The sequence below is a fragment of the Rhizophagus irregularis genome, chromosome 16 (assembly GCF_026210795.1).
Source record: "Rhizophagus irregularis chromosome 16, complete sequence".
Classification (NCBI taxonomy): domain Eukaryota; kingdom Fungi; phylum Glomeromycota; class Glomeromycetes; order Glomerales; family Glomeraceae; genus Rhizophagus; species Rhizophagus irregularis.
The window spans coordinates 1,204,216-1,222,978 of NC_089444.1; the positions used below are offsets into that span (position 1 = coordinate 1,204,216).

The 18,763-nt window shown below is 27.2% G+C and overlaps 5 protein-coding genes across 5 annotated transcripts, besides 1 other annotated feature; 2 read left to right on the plus strand and 3 right to left on the minus strand.

The window, feature by feature from the left end:
• The first annotated feature begins 3,249 nt into the window (after positions 1–3,249).
• Positions 3,250–3,289: a sequence feature (Short protein (OCT59_008027, UZO16646.1) was converted to a misc_feature.).
• Positions 3,290–7,071: 3,782 nt separating this feature from the next.
• OCT59_008028 (uncharacterized protein) lies at positions 7,072–7,461 on the plus strand (the record flags this gene model as incomplete). Its single annotated transcript, XM_066142191.1, has 1 exon — positions 7,072–7,461. One exon carries the CDS (start codon positions 7,072–7,074, stop codon positions 7,459–7,461), a length of 390 nt encoding a protein of 129 aa, XP_065999096.1.
• Positions 7,462–9,736: 2,275 nt separating this feature from the next.
• Positions 9,737–11,232, minus strand: OCT59_008029 (uncharacterized protein; the record flags this gene model as incomplete). Its single annotated transcript, XM_066142192.1, has 6 exons — positions 9,737–9,859; positions 10,268–10,283; positions 10,560–10,698; positions 10,776–10,790; positions 10,882–11,043; positions 11,145–11,232. 6 exons carry the CDS (start codon positions 11,230–11,232, stop codon positions 9,737–9,739), a joined length of 543 nt encoding a protein of 180 aa, XP_065999097.1.
• A 344-nt stretch (positions 11,233–11,576) lies between these two features.
• On the minus strand, positions 11,577–12,760 carry OCT59_008030 (uncharacterized protein; the record flags this gene model as incomplete). Its single annotated transcript, XM_066142193.1, has 6 exons — positions 11,577–11,620; positions 11,689–11,758; positions 11,820–12,036; positions 12,278–12,342; positions 12,409–12,576; positions 12,665–12,760. The coding sequence occupies 6 exons, from the start codon at positions 12,758–12,760 to the stop codon at positions 11,577–11,579; spliced, it is 660 nt and encodes a 219-aa protein (XP_065999098.1).
• A 773-nt stretch (positions 12,761–13,533) lies between these two features.
• Positions 13,534–15,390, plus strand: OCT59_008031 (uncharacterized protein; the record flags this gene model as incomplete). The annotated part of the gene is made up of 1 exon (XM_025315115.2): positions 13,534–15,390. The coding sequence occupies one exon, from the start codon at positions 13,534–13,536 to the stop codon at positions 15,388–15,390; it is 1,857 nt and encodes a 618-aa protein (XP_025183616.2).
• A 2,392-nt stretch (positions 15,391–17,782) lies between these two features.
• OCT59_008032 (uncharacterized protein) lies at positions 17,783–18,235 on the minus strand (the record flags this gene model as incomplete). Its single annotated transcript, XM_025310307.1, has 1 exon — positions 17,783–18,235. The coding sequence occupies one exon, from the start codon at positions 18,233–18,235 to the stop codon at positions 17,783–17,785; it is 453 nt and encodes a 150-aa protein (XP_025183617.1).
• Between the last annotated feature and the right edge of the window lie 528 nt (positions 18,236–18,763).

Genomic DNA, 18,763 nt, shown 5'->3' on the forward strand with positions numbered 1-18,763 from the left:
CCAAATTGTTAATATTTTGTTTGTTAACGTATAAAGAATTTATATATTAATTAATTAATAGAGGAATGATCAATCATCAAAGTGGTATATCGATCTTAAAATATATGGAATGACTCAAAATCCTGATACTAAAGATTATATTTTGGTTCTTACTAATAAATACTTTGATGATTACTTTAAAGGATATTGTGTAAAATGTAGTATAATTTATGATAACGCTCAATATAAATGGTGCAAAAAATGTCAATTAGATTATTTTGAAAGGAATTTTATATCCAGTAGAAATGATGAAATTGATGATTTAATTCAAAATATGCAATTAAAAATCAATGATTATAAAGATATAGTATTTGAATGGATACCATATAACCAATTTGCTCAGTTTAATAATATTAAGGGTGTAGGAATGGGTCTCGTCAATTTATATTCCGCAGTATGGAAAGATGGTCCATTAGTGTATGATACTAATACAAAGAAATATGAAAGATGTTCAAATAAATTATTTACTTTGAAATATTTTAATAACACACAAAACGTGATTAATGAGTTATCGAATGAGGTACGAAATTTTTTTTCTTTATCGAATTTTAATTTAAATCTAATATACTAATAATATTTTATTAATATTTTAATAGATTGAGGAATATTCGATAGATAATAATAATAACATTCTCAATATATATGGAATATCCCAAAATCCAAATACAAAAGAATATATAATGGTCTTTGAAAGCAATTATTATGAAAAATATTGTGAAAGATGTGGTAAAATATATACAAATATGTATAAATGGTGTAAAAAATGTCAATTAATTTACTTGAAAGGAAAGGTTACTTGCGAAAATGAACAAATTAATGGTTTAATTCAGGAAATGCAATCGAAAATCAATAATCCAAAAGATACAGTATTTGAATGGATATCATATAATCAGTTTAGTGAGGTTAATATAGAAATAGATAATGGTTTCTCTATTGTATATTCGGCAAAATGGAAAGGTGGTCCATTATATTGGAATAATAAGAAATGGACGAGAGGATTTGATAGATCGGATAGTCAAATTTCTAAGAGTAAAAAAGTTTCTTTAAAATGTTTAGGTAATTCACAAATTATGACTGATGATTTGAATAAGGTATGAAATTATGAAATTTCTTTTTGAATTTATTAAATATTTTATTTATTTTATTTAACGTACTTTTTATTTTTTTAATAGGTTAAAAAGTATTCGATTAATTATTTAGATAGTAATATTAAATTATATGGAATGTCTCAGATGACGACTACAAAAGATTACGTTTTGGTTTTTGAAAGTAAATATCATGATAAATATTGTGTAAATTGTGATAAATTATACATAGATAATTATAAATGGTGTAAGTTATGTCAAGTAGATTATTTAACAAAAAATTTCATGGATTTGAATATTGGAAATGAAAGAATTGTTGATTTAATTAAAGAAATGCAATTAAAAGTCAATTACCCAACTGATATAGTATTTGAATGGATATTATTCAATCAATTTAGTAATATTAGAAAAGTGGGCAAAGATGAGCACATTACAGTATATTCGGCAACATGGAAAGATGGTCCATTAAAATATAATACAGACAAAAGGAAATACGTAAGGTATCCAAATCAAGTTTTTGCTTTGATATGTTTAAATTCCTCACAAAATATAACAAATAAGGTATAACTATATTTCTTTATAAATTCTTATTAATACTTTTTTTAATAATGACACATAATTTTTCAATATATTATATAGGTTAGAGAATATTCAATAAATATTAGTGCTACTGCTTTTAAAATATATGGAATTTCTCAAAATCCTGATACAAAATGTTATGCTATGGTTCTTGAGGATAGATATTGTGAAAAGTATTGTAAAAGATGTTGTAAAGAATATACAGATATCAATTATAAATGGTGTAAACAATGTCAAATAATTAGTTTTCCAAATTGGAGTGGAAATGAAAAAATTGATAAATTAATTAAAGAAATACAACATTATAATCTTTATTTAGCATTTGAATGGATACCATATAATCAGTTTGTTGGTATTAAAGAAATGAGTAAAGGTGGTTTTTCTACAGTATATTCTGCAATATGGAAGAATGGTCCATTATGTTATGATGGAACAAAAGGAAAATGGTCAAGAGATTCAGATAAGATAGTTGTTTTAAAATGTTTATTTAATTCGCAAAATATTACTGATAAATTTTTAAATAAGGTATGAAATTAATATTTTATTTAAATACTTTTATTTTCATTATAATGACGTATATATATATATTTGTTTTTAGATTAAATTATACTTAACTAATGATTTTGAAAAATCTGGTAAAGTCCTTAAAATGTATGGGTTAACCCAAAATCCGATTACAAAGGATTATATTTTTGTTCTTCGATATACAGAAGGTGGAAATTTTAATTATTGGATAAACAACAATAATAATTTCAAATATTTCAATTGGTTGATTAAATTGAAAGTATTGGATAATACTATTAGAGGTCTTAACGAAATTCATCAAAAGAAGATGGTTCATTCCGACTTACATACAGGAAATATATTATTTAAGGAAATTTATTGGGTTTCTTCAAATGCGAGTACGTATATTTCAGATGTAGGATTTTGTGGGGATATTAGTAATGAAGATGAAACAAAAATTTATGGAGTTATGCCTTATTTGGCTCCTGAAGTATTAAAAGGAAAACCTTATACTCAAGCAGCAGACATATATAGTTTTGGTATGATTATGTATTTTGTAGCAACTGGAAAACAACCTTTCGCCAATCGTGAACATGATCAAAACCTTGCATTAGATATATGTGAAGGAGTTAGACCCGAAACAAGTGATCAAGAAATGCCGAAATGTTATCGTGACTTGATGAAAAAGTGTTGGGATTCAGATCCAAATAATAGATTAAAAGCTAGTGAAATAGAAAAATTGATTAAATTATTCCATGATTCATATTGTCCAATTGAAACAGAACAAGATGATGATGAAATTGAAGAACAATTCAAAGAAGCTGAAAGATACAGAAGAACAAATAGTGATAATTATTTACCAACTGTTCATCCTCAAGCTATTTATACATCTAGATTACTTAATCCTTTTACTCCAAAATTTATTGATGATAATGTCAAATAAAGCATTCAACAGGTACGGTTATTTAATTGGTTTCTATTTTATATATTTATAAATATATATATATATTTTTAATATAATGACTAATTAAATAATTATTAGGCTTGAAAAAAGAGGAAAATTTATTATGTTTATTTTGTAAAATATTTTTTATTTTTTTTTATGTTTTTTGTATGATAGTAAATGAATATTTATTTATTCAAGAACATTTTATATATTTGATATGTAACAATATATGTAACTATATATATATATTTTTTCTTTTGATGTATAGTTTTTGTTCAACGCTGATAATAGAGTAGTATGTAAAATTTTACTTTTACATAAATAAAGTCAGTCTGTAATTGAACAAATTACCAATAAAGTAGTACGTTAATATATTCATGTTTTTGTAAATGAAAAAATGTTTTTTACTTTGTTTTTTATGACATATTATATAAAGTATATATATGAATATGACATATTTCTCCTAAACAAGATAAAAATTTAATAAAGAATCTAATTATTGCCCTATAAAAAAAGTGATTTCTGCTTTTATAATTTACTATTACAATTTAATATTTTTCTAAAACTTCGCTAAAACAAAATGCATACAAACATAATTCCTACTTAACATTCTTTTTTTTTAAAAAAAAAAATAACAAGGACAAATACCATTCTTCCGTCAATTCACCAAACTCTTTTTCCTAGTTGATTTCACGTTGAAAATTTTTTTTTTTACTGTTTACTAAAGAATTAATGTAAAATTTCATAGTAGAGTTCGGAAATTGGAACCGGTTGTAAAAAACCGGGTTAAACCCGGTTCGTCGGTTGGACCAAATTTTTATTCAGTTATAATCGGTTTAATTCTGGCTTAAATATAACTAATCATCAGCTGGAACCGGTATAAAATATAACTGGTTTAAATATAGTAGGATTGTTTCCGGATTTAGCAATATTGCTTTTTGTGTTACTTCTACTGTAGAATTTGCTTTTATATACCTAGCGCAAAATTTTTTTTATTTAGTTATTAAATTTCTTTGTGCTTTTTTTTTGTCGAAATAAATTTTTTATTGTGGTTACAAAGACAAAAAAAAAGTGTAAAATATAAGTAATTTGAGGAAAATGGAATTAAATTTACCACTTGTGGTAATCTAGGCAAGTTTTAGAAGTTTTGAGCTATCAAGCAATGAAAGAAAATTATAGAAAGTATGTTTTACCATGACTTCACAAATTTAAGTAGTGATAAAATGAAGACTTCTGGTTTACGTCTAATTTTAGGGTGAATGTATGATTTTTTTTTTCGATTTTTTTTTTCGAATATACTCTAATTTTCTTATAAAAAAATGTTTAATTTTTGACTTGTCAGCAGCAAGCTTAAGAATAATTGATCATATTCATAAAAAAAAGAAGAATTTGTATTAACTAGGATTTTTTCAAAATTCTGATAGATGAATCTTTATTGAAGAATGCACTGTATTTTAGCTTCATCACATATTCCCTGCTATTAGAAATATATATTAATTCCTTGCTTCATTTAATATTCTATATAAAATATGTTTTTTATTAAAGTATGAGAAAGAGGAGATAGAATTTGTTTCCATAACCCTTCTATCATTATCATCCTTCCTAATAACTTCATTTAATTCTATTTTATTTCGTTTCTTTTCTAGAATTTTATTTAAAGTTATTCCAATATCTTTTTTCATACAATTTTCACGTTGCTGAATATTATAATCTATTTCAAATTACGATCTTGTTTAATTTTGTTCTTTATCGTTCACTAGTTTATTATATCTTTTATTACGATATTAGGATTTGTACTCTTTTTTTTAAGTTTCAAATTTATGATTTTATTCTTCATTACAGTTTTATTTTTGTATTTTTTTCTTTTTTACTCTACGCCGTTTGTTGGTTTTGTTCAGTTTGATCTCTCGAATTATTTTATCTAAAATTCTTGTTAACAATTCTAAAGATTCATAAACTTATATTTCGTTTAGAATTTACGACTTATTTCCATTTTGAGTCTCACTTCATCATTTGTTCTTTAACTAATTCGATCTCTCTCTTTTGCTTCTCTGTAAATAATTCGACTATTTAATTCCACATTTTACGTTTAACTATATTTCTTCACAATCAGCAAGTACATCGAAAATTGTAGTGCTGATTTTTAATTTTCTGTATTTTTTCACTCTTCATTAATTTTCATATTGATTGTATCAATATTGTGATCTGTAATTAATTTCTCGTCATTAATAATTTCGTGTTCGTTAATTGTTTCCAAAAATCTCTATTGACGAATACGTAATCGATTCTAGAAGATGTTTCTCAATTCTTCCGTATAGTAAAACCAATTGTCAATAAATTAATTGTTCATGATTTTTATTAAATGCATTAGCATTTTTTATCAATTAATAATAAAATTATTCACAAAAAGATATATGTTATTGTCCGTTTGTAGTGTCAATTCTGCGCCACAAGATTCTATAGTAAACATCCTAATATAAAATTGTTTTTTGAATGTACAATAAGTACATTAAAGTAAAAAACATCGAGATAAACATGTGATCAACTATGTTTTTGCATTTAGACAAATTTTTGTTCCTTCATTTACAGTAATTATCACCTAATGATATGCCCAAAACATAGATTCCCACAGGAAAAAAACTTATGGAGTCCCTTATAGTACTAAACTCAGATGCTTTCCTCACATCAGATACATCAATAGAAATAAAATGTTAGGAGAAATTTCAAAAATTTAGGTGAATAATTTGAAATAACATCCTTTTTTTAAAAATATTTTCAGTGAAGCTACCACCACATTGATCACCACATTGACTAACCATCACACCACCAGTCCACCACCAAGAAAAAAATGACGACAAAGAACATTATGTACTATGAAATCTACTTGAATAATCAAACTTCTAGTTTAACTGGGGATGAAAAATAAAATATTTATCGTCTAAATTGAGGACGAAACTTGGGATAAAAGAAATTATTACGCTTCATTTCCATTGCAATTTTTACATGATCATTTGCCACGTTCCCCTTCCAATTCTCCTCTATTATAGTGTGTTTGTTTGCTATGTCTCTCTCTTCAAGTTCATCTGGAAGAAGCAAATAACGAACTGTATATCAAACTATAATTGAGGTTCGCTCCTACCTATATTATAAGTCTTTTTGCTGGTAAAGACGGTTGTCACGCTTGTTGTACGATCGGATATTCGGATCTGAAAATTTGATGTAAAATTAAAAAAAAATGGTAGGTATAAGTGTAATTCACGCAATCCACTAATTACTATCTTTAAATTCTTAATAAATCATAAAATATTTGTATAACTAGATTATATAATAATTTCTATTACTGTGTGTCAACTGTGTCATGAAAAATAACAATTTTCTATGAGTTAACGCTTAAGTAATATTTTCCGTTGAATTAAGTTGTTTAAATTCTTAATAAAAACCAACTAAACATTACATAAACTTCACATCTTATTAATTTGTGACCAAAAAATTGTCGCCATTTCAATTAGTGAACTATTCTAAAATAGTTAAAAATGGTGATCTGACGTAATAATTAAAGGATGAGTCACATTTGATTATCATAAGTATTGATATAAACTCGCGCTGAAATCTACTTCTCCGATGGCTGACGAAAATTCACTCTATCCAAAGTTCTTTATGTTGCGCATATACACCATCTTATAATACTTCCCCTCAACATACGACACAATATTCGTCACATCATTCTCCAAGTTATTTACCATCATCCTTCGTGGTTTTCAAACATACATCACTCATACTCATCAATTGTTTTGCAACATTCGTCTTCTTCAGTGTCTCCGGAATATATTCCAGCGAACCGCGAACTATCTCCGTCTATCGAAGATGTTATAAATGGTTTACAGCAGGCATCGTCATTATCTAGTCCAAATATAAGATATGATTCATTGTCCGAAAGGCATTAAATTGAACCAATTTCTCAATCAGACAGGTCACTTGGATTTGCATGATAATGATACCATATGTTCGCACGACTCGTTTACGATTGACTCACGTACACCGCCTTTACCTTCATCTTCACGCGAAGGTAGTATCAATACCTCATTAAGGACTTCAAATGATCACCATGTCCGATCTCATGTTCGTATACAACCGCTTGGCTCATCTCAATCGGATTGTTGTCCAGATTTAGAATTACCTGGTGAACTTGTCCTTTACACAACAAAATATGACTTACTAGTGCTTGATCCTAAACTACATTCGAAAATTTTGCGTATTAAAAAAGACATAGTGCATAGACAGATACAAGACGTTACCCAATTCACTTAGATTTTGATCAATTAACACGTGGAAAAAAATGATGAGGGTAAAAAGAGGAAAAATCGTAACAACAATGCCAGTTACTTACGTGAACAAGCTTTAAGAAGCGAGATCATAAGTGACCATCATCGCAGGTGAGTAAATTTGGATGTTGAGACGAAGGTTACCTAGTCTCCGTTATTCCGTAGTTGCGATAAAGTGGTCATGAGCATAAGGGTGGCCGAGGTATACCACTTTGGTCACTACCGTATGTATGGTCACTACAAGTATACCATACAACCACCATCTGTATGGTCACTTCATAGAAAACTATATGGTGCTGCAGAGTCACTTACCCACTTTAGCTTCGCAAAATGCTTGCTTAGGCTGGTCCTAACACTCACATTGTATATTTGTAGACGTATGATTTATGCCCATTGTTTCATATGTTCACGTAGGCAAAGAATACGTGATTATTTGAGGATCTCGCAGGCCCAAAATTTTATCTTTCTTTTTGAACAGGCTCAAAGTTGTTATTAATAGATTTACGTCTGATGATAGATGTACAATGTGTACATACAGAGGGGATGAACTACGGTCATATTGAATGTAGAAATACGATTTTAGATTAGGACCTATTGGTTCTATCATAATGGTGCTTAGCCCTATGTTTGTTCCAGAACTGACGAAATTTTGCCTAACCTACATAATTTAAGGAATATTTTCTAGTAAATTTCTTAATAACAAGTGTTCATGTTTAAAGGGGAGTTAGGACTATAAAATGTAAAATATATGAAATGTGATTTATTTTGAACTCGTTCATTTCTAATAAAATCATGACATTCGAATTTATAATAAATATTTTTTAACTATAATTGAGTTAATTTTTTAGTATCTTAATTTTATCATATGAAATGAACCAGACCCAAGTCAAAAAATATTCCATATCTTTACGCAAATTTACTAAATTTACTCACAATTTTTTAGGTGGTAAATTTGGTATAAGTTTACGATATTTGGGCTGAGCTTCAATAAGTTGTGCCCGTAATTAAACAAAATCGGAATATATTTTTCTTACTACAATTCCTTTTTTTTTAAAAAAAAAAAGTTAAAATAAATTTATAAATTAAATTGATAATTGAAAAATTTACAATAATTTATTAGAATGAGAAAAAAAAAACAATTAAGAAAAAATTATCACTAAATAGATTATAAAGGGAAAAAAAATTTAAAAAAAAATCAGTTTGGAAAAGATCAAAAAAAAAAAAATCTGAATATTAATAACACAAAAAAAAAATGGAAAAAAATTTAATAATAAAAAAAATACTTAATATTTAAAAAATCGGGTTGGAATTAAAGGACGTCCGATCGCATCATTCCGAAGAAAATTTTCGTTAGCATTAAAATTTCATAAAATTCAGGCGCAGACGTATCAGTGTTTTCCTGTTACACAATTCAGTTAATCTAAACGTGACATTTAAAAATGAAAAAAAAATTCTCATTAATAATTAATTATAAAACTGTTTTTATGGATACATTACCATCCTGTTATTTGTTCATAACTCAAATAAAAAAAAAAATGTTTTAAAAAAACTACTTCCAAATCATTTTACCATTATGAGTTACTTTAAATAATTATTTATAAAATTTAAAAAACCTTGACTATTTTTTTTTATTTTTTATTTTTTATTTTATTTTATTACTAGAAGAGTAGTACTCCCAAAACTATTACAAAATAAAAGTAAGACTGCATTTACATGTTGACAACTAATATACGTGTATAGAATTTTGGGAATTAATCCCCTACGGGACCTCACCCTTCGGACAAACTATTCAAAATACTAGGACTACGCTAATATATCAAACAATCTAAAAAAAAAAAAATTAAAGATCCGGATTTTTCTTTCGACCATGGTCGCCTTGACTATTTTTATTTTTAGCTCATCTACATACTAATCAACGTTGATGATCACATGATTTTCGGTATATAGCAAACATGTAGTGTATGATTAACACTGTTCAACGTATGTAATGTATGGTTCAGTGTGTCTGTATTGTATAACAAGTGTAGCAATTTCATGTATTGTTTGATAAATATGGTAACTCACACTGTCACACACAATTACTATTATACTATTAATAAGCATTATGTAAATTATCTATATCAGGTTTTTTACATGATTTATTTGATTTATTACATAATTTATGTAGTAATAATAAAACAATTAACGCGCAATCTTATTGTGCTTCACTTTTATATAATAATAACAATTATACGCGCAGTCTTATTGTGCTTTAACACAAATTACATATTAAGTTCTTTACGCAATTTAAGATTTTCTAACTCTAATTTTTCGATTTCTGCTTGGGCTTTACGATCTGCTGTTCGCCTTTCAGCTAATTTCATTTTGCATTCTTCAATTTCTAGCTTTATGTTTTTTTGTTTTTGAATTTGTCAATTTTAATTTTTTTTGATTTCAAATTATTTTCACTTGTAGTATTCTTTCTTTTTCCTCTTTTTGGTTGTTTTCTATTTGTTATATCCTGCATTGGTACTATTTTAAATAATTAAATGAGATTAATTAATTAATTAATAATTAATTTATGTTAATGTACTTTTATAATAAATAGCTTTTTGATTCTTCTGATGTATCCTTTTGGCTTTTTTTATTAGCATTAGTATCTATTAAAGTAATTTAGAATAAATAATTTAATTATAATTATTACTTTATAATTACTTGCCTTTTCTTTTGCTTTTCGTTAAATTTCACTTTATTTCTTCTGGTATATGGAACACCAAATTTATCATTAATTTCGGCTATCTTAAAAGTCTTACATTAAGTCGTCTACCTCTAAAAATGGTTTAAAAAAAATTAAAAATTAAAATTACAATTAATAAAAAAAATATTAATTATCATTTACCTATTATACGTTTATTATTATATAACTCTAATTTTTAAAGCATTCATAAACTTCTTCAACACTAGATTTGGTTGGAATTGAATTTTGCTAATAGATGTACTTCATTATCAAATTTTTTAGCTATTAAATTACTAAAAATAAGATATATTAAAATTTCATAATTTTAAAATTTAAATATTTTATAATAATTCTAAAAGTGTTCTTACCGATTAAAATGGACAAGACATGATTTAAAAATATATGTCAAATGCTCTTCCCAATTTCTACTAGGATCTCGTTTTTCTAAAACCAATCCCAATCTCTTTGCTTGCCCAGGATCAAGATCTCCAAGTATGCATTCCCAACCTGTTCCATAATATGATAAAATTTTACAGGCTTTTCACTTAAATTTTCAATTACTTCAAAAAGCTGAGTAAATAAACATTGATATGCGTTAGCTGTAAATATGTTAGTATAAATATGACAATATTAATTATTTTTATAAAAATATAATGATATAAGCATATATAATTTAATTAATATATTTACTTAGTTTATGCATTACATCATAAGAGTTAACTTCGAATTTATTAATATCCCCTTGTACTCTTTTAAATGTTAAGTCAATTTGGAAGCACTTTAAATTTTGCAATGATTTTGCTTGAAAATCAAGCATACATAAAATCAAAGTTAATCCATCCCCAAATTGCTCTATTAAAAAAGATAATAATAAATTATAATTTTATATAACAAATCTCAGTAAAATGTAATACATGTAAAAGTAAAAAAATTAAATATACAGTAATGCTTACCTATACAAAATACATAGTTATGCATATCAAATTTCTTGCACTGAACACTATGCATAACGCCCAAATTTCCCTGTACATAGGGATGCATATTTTTATAACATTTAGCACCTCTGATAAAGTATCTTTATCAAAGATTGCCTTAATGCTATTATTTTCTATTTAAATAAAATATAGTATAAAATTGTTAGTATTTTAGTATTTAATTGTATTATTAATTTTTTAAAAAAAACCTACTTGCTATAATTGAGCGTGGAGTTACACTATCATCTTAAGTAATAATATTTTGAATCATTGTTTGTAATTCATCCCTAATGCCTACTGGTGTGCATTCTGGGTGGTTATGTGTACCTATGCATACTAATGCAATATAAGGACATGCAGCTAAATCATATGGAATGAATTCAATAAACTGCACATTGCATGTTCACTCAATTATAGTTCCTTGTATGACTTGATTATCTTTAACATGTGGAATTCTTAACAAAAATAAAAGTCATTATAATTATATTTATTATGTATATTGAATTTTAATTAATTTACTAACCACATGATTTTATTCTTGAGGCTCGTGGAACCAAGGTACAGCATTGGTTTTCCTTATTATTTACATCAATCTGAATTATACAATTATTAGTAATATGTAAATTAAATAAATAATTATAGAGTAATACTTACATCTCGTCCTTGAAAAAGATCTCGCAATAATTCCAAATCAATTTCTTCTTGGACTTTAATGTATCGATGCCATTTTTCTCCTCTAATCCATTTGTCACATCCAATAAAAAACTCTTCACCTCCATTTATAATAATTTTTCTTAATTTTGCTTGGTCATTGCAAAATTGATTATTAACTTTATATTTACAGGTCGTTGATTTGGCAGCAAGATAAAAACTAATTTAAATATATATAAACTGATTAATATTAACAAATAAAAAAATTAACATAAAGCAAATATCAATAAACTTACATATAAGTTTTAACTTTTTTATTATTATTATATTTATGTTGATTTAATTTAATAAATGTTTCTGATTCCATATCAACTTCATTATGCTGCTCATTAATAAAATTTGGATCGGAAAAAGAACAATGTTTGATCCCTTGGCATTTTCACACATCCTTTTTTACTGACACTCCAAAATAAGGACAATTTTGTATTGTGGTTGATCCACCTGTTCCATTATTAGAATACTGAATCTAATATGATAATAAATTAAATAAAGTAACAAAGTAAAAATAATTTTAATGATGAAAAATACTTACATCATTAAAACAGGCCATTGAATTTGCCCAGCCAGTAATATTAAATATTGTGGCCACTCCTTGTGGTGAAGTTTTTGGATATTCAATTGGAAGAGCTGAATGTATAACTTCTGGAACTGAGAGATATTTTGTAAAAAATGCTATTGGTTCCTCATCTTCATTAATATTCTAAATAAAAATTAAAAGTTATTCAAATAATTATATTAAACCTTAATAATATCAAATTAATAAAACAAAAAAAGGACAAAAAGTAAACCTGTTCATCTTTTTCAGAATATTCATCTTCAGATATAGTTTCATCATCAGATATAGTCTTGATATCTGAGAGAATAATTGGATTTATTTTGGACATAGTAATAATCGCGTTGTAAATATTAGAAGAAATAAAATAGAAAAGAAAAGCAAAATACAAATTATGTAATAAATCAAATGATATAGATAATTCACATAATGCTTTATTATTTTTACAAAAAAAAAAAATTAAATTTAGTAACAGTAATTGTGTGTGTGACAGTGTGAGTTACCATATTTATTAAACAATACATGAAATTGCTACACTTGTTATACAATACAGACACAACTAACTTTACACTGAATTACTGAACCATACATTACATACGTTGAAAATTATAATATACTATATTTTAATTATGCACTACATGTTTGTTATATACCCATACATTCGGTATTTCATACAAACAGAAAAAATCAATATACAATACATACAACGCCAAGTATACAATACATGTTTTGGAAACACCGGATGAAAATGGGCCATTTTCACCAATCAATGAAGGTCCCTGTGACGCAAATATATGAATCTTGAGTCTTGACCCGTCACGTACGTAAAACTTGACCACCTGCATGCACGTTGTCGATCCTATTCATTGTGTATTGTAAAATATATGTGATCGACAACGTGCATGCAGTGGGTATATTTGCTCCTGTGACCGATATAACCTCATTGCACATGCGCCAATCTTTTTTATCTGCATTGATTTGGAAACTAATTTAAATAAATTTGGAAATTCATTTTAACTAACTAATTTGGAAATTATTTTCAAATCCTGAGAATTTTTTTTTTAAAAAAATAATTTTTATTTTTTATTTAACATATAAGAAATTATGTCAAAGTGGTTCTGTCTGAAAAAAAAGTCAAAAAAACGGGCGAAAGCCAAAAGTGATGATACTATAACTACTACTTCCATTACCCCTTCACGTTCTAATGATACCGAGAAACTAAACCTCACTGAAGAACGTCTGAAATTATGTGCTGATGAGATAAATACTTTTTCTTTTGAAGAAAAGCCAATAAACATAAAGGTTAAAGCTATCCCCTCTTCATTCGCATCTGATTTAGAAAAATCAAATCTCACTGAAGAACGTTTGAAACGTTATGCTTATGAGACGGATACACTGTCTTCTGATATAACATTAACTTCTAATACAGAAAATGAATTAAAGACTAAAGTTAATACATTTTTGCGAGAAAAGGCTATATCCAAAACGCTCAATAATATCAAACTTTCAATGAAAGTTGATCTTTGCTTTGTTTTAGACTGCACTGATTCTATGGAGCCTTATATTGCTGCTGCTAGAGATTGTATCTTACAGGTGACAAACTACATTAAACATACAAACCCAAGCATTGAACTTCGGGTCGGCTTTTGTGGTTATCGAGATCATAGTGATGGACATGATCGTCTACAATCTTTAGATTTTACCGATCAATATGAGCAATTTACAACATATTTGCAAAGTGTATTACCTTTCGGTGGTGACGATATTCCAGAAGATGTTCTCGGAGGTCTTAATGAAGCAATAGCCAAAATGAATTGGAAAAATGGTACTCGTGTTCTTCTTCATATTGGTGATTCTCCACCACATGGTAAAAATTTTACAGATTTGGCAGATAGTTGTCCAAAAGGTGATCCATATGGCCTAACCGCAAAAAATGTCCTAAAAAAGATGCAATCAAAAAATATCCTTTACTTTTTTGGAAAAATTACAGATGAAACTGATAAAATGCTTGAAATATTCCGTGGTATAATTGGTGAATTTCCAGTATTTGATCTTATAGGAGGAGATCCAATTAAATTAATTGAAAATTTTATTAAAGCTACCTCAACATCTATTACTTATGCTGTTTCAATGACCAGTACTATTGGAAGCGACACCAAGGATATGTATTCTTTGCAACGAAAAAAACTTGATATGAATCCAAATGAGCCTGATTGGATTATTCTTCCGTTGCAAGAAGGAATAGTTATGTGGTATCCTATTCTTGATACTTTGAACAAACTTAAAGACCCAAATTATTTCAACAAATCGAATCTCTTTTCTAGAAGTTTCTCCTTTAAGATTGCTTCACAACCATTTTCTGCAGGTGTTGAAAGATATGCTTACTTTGCTCTTGATATCGGAAGTTGTTCAACAAAGAAAATGGTGATAAAAGAATACCATCGTGTTGTGCGTAATGATTCTTTCAAAAAGTATATTGTAGCGATAGAAATCTCTACAATTGCATCTTTTCTCTCTACAGAATTTAATTTGATTGCAGAACGAAAAGATCTTCCTAGAGTAAAATTTCTCAATGTAAAACTTTTACGTTGTGGAACTATTAACTTTAATACTCGATATTATACTATTGAACCAAAACTTCATAATATGGAATATAAACGATTTAATGCAAATACTGGTGTAATTACAGAACTTCGGCCTATTCTTGAAGCTTTTGTCCATTTCACATATGAATACACCAAAGGATACTTAGTGGTTTGTGATCTTCAAGGAATTGAACTTACTAATGAGTTCTTATTAACTGATCCAGCAATACATTGTATTGATTCTTTAAGATTTGGAAGAACTAATTTTGGCAAAAAGGGAATCAATCAGTTGTTCTTGGCAAATCATAGATGTAATGATATTTGTAAACAACTAAAATTAAAACTTATTAATAATGGATTATCCATAAAGTATTGATTATCAGAAATATTGTCATATAATATTAGTTTATAAATTTTTTTTGAAGAAATAAATTATCTGAAATTTTCGATATTTTATTAAATTTTTCACCAAATGGCGATTAAAGTGATAAAATAAAAACTGTGATGATATATAATATATATAAAGTTATCATTTTATAAACATTTTAAAATAAAGGCCTATCTTGAATCAATTTATAAGGCCGTTCAGATTAAATATACGTCAATAGTATTAAAGCGCGCGGCCTATCGCGCACAAATGGATCATGTGATACACTAATCTGATCTATAATTTAACTTTTTTTTCATCGTTTATTCTGTTTTATTGTTGCCGTTTATGAACAATGAATAAAAATTTAAGATTGCAGAGTGAAATATGGGGTTATATAGTTAATTACCGGAGAAATATCTACGATTTATATAATGAAACATTTGCTAGCATTATAAAAACTTGACATGAATTTATGCATCAATTTATCATTTTGTAAATTTGGACCATGTCAAGTTAAAAGGTTATGCCTTACGGGATCCGGATCACCAAACCAGTGATCCACTTGAAATTACTTGCGGTCTTAATTGATTATAAAGTTTAAAAATTTTTTTTGCCACTTTATAATGTTTTTCCTTAAATTATATATATATACAGTATATATATACTTTTGAATATCTGCCACTATATTCTTTAAAAAAATTAAGTAGAAAAGTTTTTATTTATGTTTTAATAGCGTTAAAAACAGCAAAAATTAGTACGCAAATTTCATTTTTTTTTTTTTTGAAATTTTCCAATTTTTTTGATTTTTCAAGCTAAACAACTTCGCAAAAATCAAATTTGCATCGCCCTAAATTACATATTCTGAATATAATACAAAGTATTTATTTTTAGATTTTTAAGTTTAAAATGGGGTTTCAATTATTAGCAATTAAATAATAGACAAATGATGATTGGTACATTAGTAATTTATAATTAAGTTATCCTACCAACCACCTATAAAATGAATTAATATTAATCATTTCTAGCTGATATTTTTATGAGATAAAAAAAAAGGGACACAAATTTATGAAGAAATAATGCCAAAATTTAGCTAATTGACAATGTTACATTTCAAGAGTTGTACAATATTGATGTCTAATACGTCTAATACTTGTACAATAATCATAGTCTTATGGGTAAAAATTTTTTAAGTGATATTATAAATACTTGAATAAAAAAGATTTAATCTTAAAGAATGTTCGGTAAAAATTTATGCGTACAAATTGATAAACTTATCTATAAAGGAAACAGTTAGATAACGTGCGGAATAGGGCTAGTCATAACAACCTTGATAGAGAGATCACAAAAAAGGCGAGATTTTCATTCGGTTATTATTAAGTGAAAATATGTTATTTTCAGTACTATGACAACCCGCTGATGAAAAGTATCCGTATTCCGTATATATCTTCTATATAATCAAAAAAAATGGTGTTTGTGTGACCAACGTTTAGATTAGCCTGTATAAATTAATTTTGAATGGCTGATCCGTATTCTTTATAGTTAAGACTCGCTTGATCGGCAAGTCATGTTGTACATCTAATCCAATTCCGGTTACTGAAATTTTAGTCGAATTCCCCTTTTTTTTAATTTTCATTTTTTTTTTCTTGGATCGATCTTTTACAAGGGCCTGGTACGAAATCCTGAACTCTAATGCTGGTCAAATACATCACATAATTCTGCATAAGCAGTCCATTTGTCGGGATTTCGTACCATTCGGGATTTTGACCCATTTGGATTTTGTACGAATCCCTTCTTTTCCCGAATACATTCTTCACCATTTAGGTTGGGATCGGAATTGCCTTTTTCCCGATTCTTATTATTAATATTATTATTATTTTTTTGTATCAAGCCCAATAATAGACTAACATAATTACTTATTTATTTCCCCATTTATTTATCTTTTGTAATAATAAATCGTTATAATTAATTTTTCTGGAGAATTTTTTTTTTTTCATATTAATTATTGAGATATTTTTATTTCTAGAGGATGTAATTTTTTTTAATGCTAAAATGGAATTTTTTAAGATAAAAACAACTTATACAAAATTGTTTTGTAATGAATTTATAAATTTCACTGTACTTTATTATTTACGAACTATTACAAAAAATATAAAATTGCGAATAGATCGCTTACATAATGTAAATGAGAAAAATATATTATTCAATGACTGTTAATGCTTGTTGTTTTTGATTTCCAATACGGAAATAACGTCCAGCGTAATTTCATAACTATACATCCAAAGTATAATATAACTAACTGCACTATGAAAACATACAAAATAAAAGTTTATATTATCAACACAAAACTGCATGAATTTTTTTTATAGGGAGGCCGCGTTATTCTATAGTACCAGCAAAATCATAAACCAAAAGTAGCATATGAACAGGCATGGAGTACTGCTTTATTTGGATCATCGGTTTTATCTGCAATTATTACCATAATCGCGTATGTACTAGGAAGTTGTGGTGTCGGAACATCTGGTACATCAATTGAAAATGGAGCTCCTTTCGCATAATAAAAATCCAAACCCTTAGTATAAACCTCACTGTGCTCATCAGTATACGCAATTGTAATTGCGGTTTTATAAGGAGTGATTTCATAACCTAACATTCCTCCTTCAATTGTATAATTAATGGGTTGATTAGACACAGGAGGGAAAGGATTAAGGTTTGCATAGATGTAAGAGCCTTCAGGATTTGTTGGACATGGATAACCTATGTCTCTATCTCTTTTAAGGAGTTGATATGGAACGGCATTGACCATGGCAAGTGCAGCCAATAAAAGGAATGCAAACATCAAATTTCGGTTCATGATTACTTTGTGAAGAAGATAGTTTGAAAAATATCTGCTGGGTTGAATTATTTCTTTTGTGAATATTAATTATTAAATGTGTTTATTAATAATTTTAACTTCAGAGTTACTACTTCTTTTTATAAGAAAATACCAGACCCCTGGATTTCGTATTTCTTCCTTTTTTAAAACATTTAATGATCCGTTCCTATCTAATTCAAGCAAAAGTATCAAATATAATTTGTCTAATTCAATGTTCATACTAAATTAAAACTATGAATCGATCAACCCGGGGTGTAAATGGATTAACCCATTTATTTCCGCCGATTGTATAATCTCTCCAATTGATGAACATGTACAAACAGTACCCGCTGGATTTCCTTGGATGTCTACGAAAAAGTATCGAATTCTTCGAAATTGAGATGAGATAGAAATTGCTCTTGACATTTTTATTGGTTATTTGTTTTTTATTCAAGGTCAAACAAAGAAAGATTGTTATTATTATTATTACTTTTGTTATTTGGAAAGAAAATAAACCCTTGCAACATC